The sequence below is a fragment of the Aphelocoma coerulescens genome, chromosome 1 (assembly GCF_041296385.1).
Source record: "Aphelocoma coerulescens isolate FSJ_1873_10779 chromosome 1, UR_Acoe_1.0, whole genome shotgun sequence".
NCBI classification, from domain to species: Eukaryota; Metazoa; Chordata; class Aves; order Passeriformes; family Corvidae; genus Aphelocoma; species Aphelocoma coerulescens.
The window spans coordinates 5,295,789-5,299,785 of record NC_091013.1 but is presented as its reverse complement, the minus strand read 5'-3'; the positions used below and the strand labels follow the sequence as shown (position 1 = coordinate 5,299,785).

The 3,997-nt window shown below is 51.8% G+C and overlaps 1 protein-coding gene across 1 annotated transcript; it reads right to left on the bottom strand.

Annotated features, from left to right (window-relative positions):
- Window positions 1-1,263: 1,263 nt before the first annotated feature.
- Window positions 1,264-3,736, bottom strand: CRYAA (crystallin alpha A). Its single transcript, XM_069028266.1, has 3 exons — window positions 3,548-3,736; window positions 2,513-2,635; window positions 1,264-1,473 (listed from the first exon to the last, which is right to left on the bottom strand). The coding sequence occupies exons 1-3, from the start codon at window positions 3,734-3,736 to the stop codon at window positions 1,264-1,266; spliced, it is 522 nt and encodes a 173-aa protein (XP_068884367.1).
- Window positions 3,737-3,997: the final 261 nt, after the last annotated feature.

Sequence of the window (3,997 nt, the reverse complement as noted above, 5' to 3'; positions counted from 1 at the left end):
TGTAGATTTCATGTGAGGCAGCTGCAGGGAGAGTTTGTACCTCCACCCCGCTCACCCTGCCATCAAACAATTTTAGTCATTAATTTCAGATTAAATCCTTCACGTGGTTCCATGGCCATGAGGTTTGAACTGCTGTTTGTACTGACAAAATGATCTGAAGGAATGGGGTGGTGGTCAGGCTGCTGAATTTTGTTCTTTTTCTGATCCTTCTGTTTTGCTTGCATGAGGGATAATGAGACCACGAAAGGAAAAGCGACTCATCCTCACAAAATGTACTTCCAGCGGTGGAAAGCACACCCTCCAAGTGGTGCTGGGCACCACACCGACCTTCAAAAGCCTTACAAGGGAACAAATGAAACCCCAACGCCGGTTGCGTGTTTCCTATATCACTTTATTGACCGCCACTGACCACGTTCTCAGGTTGAGCGCCAGATACCAGTGGAAGAGGTGGAGCTACCCTAGAATTACAGGGAGAGAGCAAGGGAGACGGTGTGTCACGCACAGGCTGGGGAGAGCTGGCTGGGGATGAGAAGCCTCTGCACAGCCGTGAGCCCGCCTCTCTCCCCCCCGAGGGCCTACAAAGACAGTGGAAAGACGTGCTTGTCCTCCTGTCAGTTGTCCCGAAGGGAAATGACAGGGCAGAGGTGTGAACAGAGACACTTAAACACTTTGCTGAAAAAAAAAAAATACGCGTTGCAACCCCCCGGAGGTGAGATATTATTATTAATTATTAATTATTATTATTATTTCTCCTGCAGTTGCAAGGCACTCATGGCAGGTTCGTCACACGGACGCGGGGTCTTGAGTGCGGGGCTTGGCTCTGTTGCTGTTTGAGAGTAACCAGTTTAACTCTGAGTGGGGTACAGCAATTCTGCAGGGCTTTTCCCCTGCTCCAAGCCTCGCCTCAAGGCTTGGTGCACCAGGAGCCAGCGTTACTTGTGCACTCCTTCCTACCTGATGGTGGATATGGGCTACAGCACCGGACGAAGACCCTTTCAGCAAGTACAGCAGCATGGCAGCATCGCCATCCATGCCATCCCCACAAGGTTTAAGCTTCCAAGTCCACCAGCCGCTCACCCAGCCCCTCGTTCCATCCAAGGGAAAAGGGGGAAAACAAAAAAGAAAACAAAAAAAAAGAGGAAACAAAGTGGGGGAGGAACCAACAGGAGAAACCCCTCTAGATATTCACTGATATCTATGCAATGGCTCTGGGAATGAGGCCTGCAGGCGGTGGCAGCCTGCGCAGCGCGGTGGCCGGTGGGCTTAGGAGGAGGGCGCGGAGGTGGGCTTCTCCTCCCGGGACACGGGGATGGGCCTCTCGCTGTGGCCGGCGTCCATGTTGGAGGGGACCTTGGGGCCCGAGAAGGTCAGCATGCCATCGTTGGACAGGGAGCAGGTGATGGCAGCCTGGTCCACGTTGGCGGGCAGGCGGTACCGGCGGTGGAATTCCCGGGAGATGTAGCCATGGTCATCCTGAGAGGCAGTGGGGAAAGGGGGGAAGGCTTGTCAGAAACCCTCAGGTACCACACCATTCCTCCCTTTGTCTGGCTCCCTTGGAGCAGGAGATCCACATTCCCCCTGGCTTATCGTGCACTGCGCTGCCAGGACCTCTGGGCACATCTCTGCTGGGTTTAATTTTACAGGTTTGTAGGGGCAGGTGTCCCCTGTGACACCCCTGAAGCTGCAAGAGCTGAGCAGAGTGATTTTGGCCATAGGTTTGATCGCAGGCTGGGACCTGATTTGGGCTTCCGATTTCAAAGGATGCTTGGAGACAAAGTCTGGAGGTCTGGGAAGGTAAAAGCAAGGTGGATGTGTGCACCCATGTATTTATTTACTAGGCTGCAATGCTGTGTCAGCCAAAGTACACAATACTGGCCCCCTTTTTTTTTTTGGCCAAAAGAATGAGAAATGCAATTATTTTTTTTAAGTTGGCCATGAGAATAATAACTATATTAAAAAATACATACTGTTTCCAGGCTAGAGCTTTGTCTGGCCAAAAATGTGTATGAGAAGAATTAAACCCCTGCTGGTATAATTCACTTTTCGACCCCCACAGATATTTCCATGACATACGTGTTAAAAGTTTCCAAGCCTGAGGCACTTGGTTGGTTTTCTTTTGTTTTGTTTGCTCTTGCTTTTCTCTCCCAGACTGGCATATGAAAACTCTGTTTTCACTAAGGATTCTGGCTTATGAAAACTCAGCCACGCTTGGGCAGCGCCAGATGATGTTCAGTGTCTGGCCCAGTGTTATTAGTGAACAATGGACATCGTCATCTGACGGTTATGGAAGATGATGATTGAAAATAAACAAAAGAGGAGTGGATTAGCTTGTTATTGTCAGATATCAGGTGGGGGCTCTATGGGAACAGGCCATGCCAATAATGACAATTCATAATTAACTCCTTCTTCTGATAGATTCTTTTTTTTTTTCTTTCAGCTGAGAACCGTTGGAAAGAAGGAAAACGGAGCTGGGCTCCCCAGTTGCTCCACCATCACCGTCACTTCCACTTACCTGCCTTTCGCTGTGCTTGCCATGGATTTCCACAAAGTCATCGATAATCTTCACACTCAAGTCTTCGGGAGAAAAGTGTTTTACATCCAGCATGATCGTGAACTTGTCCCGATCAGACCTCACCTGAAACGAGCATTGTCACACAGTGAGACCTGAGCTCTGCGTGTGGAAGCAGCACCAACAGCACCACAGATTCAAAGCCAGAAAAGAGGTGGTCTGGTAGTTTGTCCTTCTGTGACTCTGGGCCTCAGTGGGGGTCTTCTTCCCATTGTGGAGACCCAGGGACATTGAGAGGCCGTGGGAGGTGTCAGGGATGCTGGGAGACTGCACCTTGGCTACTGCTCTGGGGAGAGGTGTCACTCCTTGCTGCTGTTCTTGTGCCAGGGACACTTTAGCACTCAGTGACCTGCCAGATGGACCAGGCACAGAGAGGGGATGGAAACCACTGTAAGACTCTCTGGTAGCATGTGTTTTGTCCTTTCAGTGATTTATGGTTTCTTTGTGGTCGTAGCTCTGAGAGGAAAGCAGTAAGAGAGGGCTACAGAAAGCACCTGTCCCTGAATTTCAGACCATGGCCCCCACAGCTACACATTCCCCTACAGTTCCCTTCAGAAAATTGCTCCAGGGTCCTTCAGTGAGGGATTACTAAAACCACCAAGATGGACGAGGAGGTGGAGAAAGCTCCCACTTGCCAGGGGCCTCTCCCAAGGCGAGTTGCCCTCATAGGTTCTTGCTCTGGGAGCAGCCTTGCTTTTCACCACACGGCTGGCGGGCACAGAGCAGCAAAACCAGCCTTGTACATGTTGGAAACAACCCTCAAAAGGAGCCAAAATGGTTCCTGCTTCTCCAAGGGAAGCCTTGTCCCCAGAAAGGGTTTCCCTCTGTGCCCAAGAAGGGGTGGGTGGGCTGTGGCTCTGGGGTCTTCCTTGTCCCCTCACACGGGGCTACAGCAGTGTGAGACGTGGGTGGGGAGGAGCAGGTGGAGGCATAAGGAGGGAGAGGAAGGAAAAGGAGAGGAAATCAAAGGGCCCTTACCTCTGAAATGCCCGACTCCAGCACGCTGCGGAAGAGGGACTGCCTGTAGTAGGGGCTGATAGTGGACGAGAACAAAGGCAGGAGGTCATACTCAAGGAGACCCTCTCCAAAAAACTGGTCGAACAAACGGCTTGGAATGAGGGGTCCCAGAGCACGCTTGAACCAGGGGTGCTGGATGGTAATGTCCATGCTGCTGCTGCTGCTGCTGCTGCTGCTGCTGCTGCTGCTGAGACCTGTGGCTGCAAGGGGAGAGCGGAAGGGGCAGTGCCGCTGCTGGGGAGACGGCGATGCCTTGGCTGGACTGCGCAGTGCAGCCCCAGGGAAGCTCCCCCTATATATACCGGCCTCGCAGAATGAAGGCATTAGCAGGATTCCTCTGGAAAGACATGATCTCATGATGGAGGCAACGTGGTCAGCAGAAATGCGGAGACTGACCTGGAAATGACAGTC

Excerpts from the sequence above, each read along its gene's own strand:
- CRYAA (XM_069028266.1), bottom strand. The coding sequence starts at position 3,736 with ATGGACATTACCATCCAGCACCCCTGGTTCAAGCGTGCTCTGGGACCC. Across the intron at positions 2,636-3,547 it reads TGGAGTCGGGCATTTCAGAG|GTGAGGTCTGATCGGGACAA; the intron begins GTAAGGGCCCTT and ends TGCTCGTTTCAG. Across the intron at positions 1,474-2,512 it reads GCAAGCACAGCGAAAGGCAG|GATGACCATGGCTACATCTC; the intron begins GTAAGTGGAAGT and ends ACTGCCTCTCAG.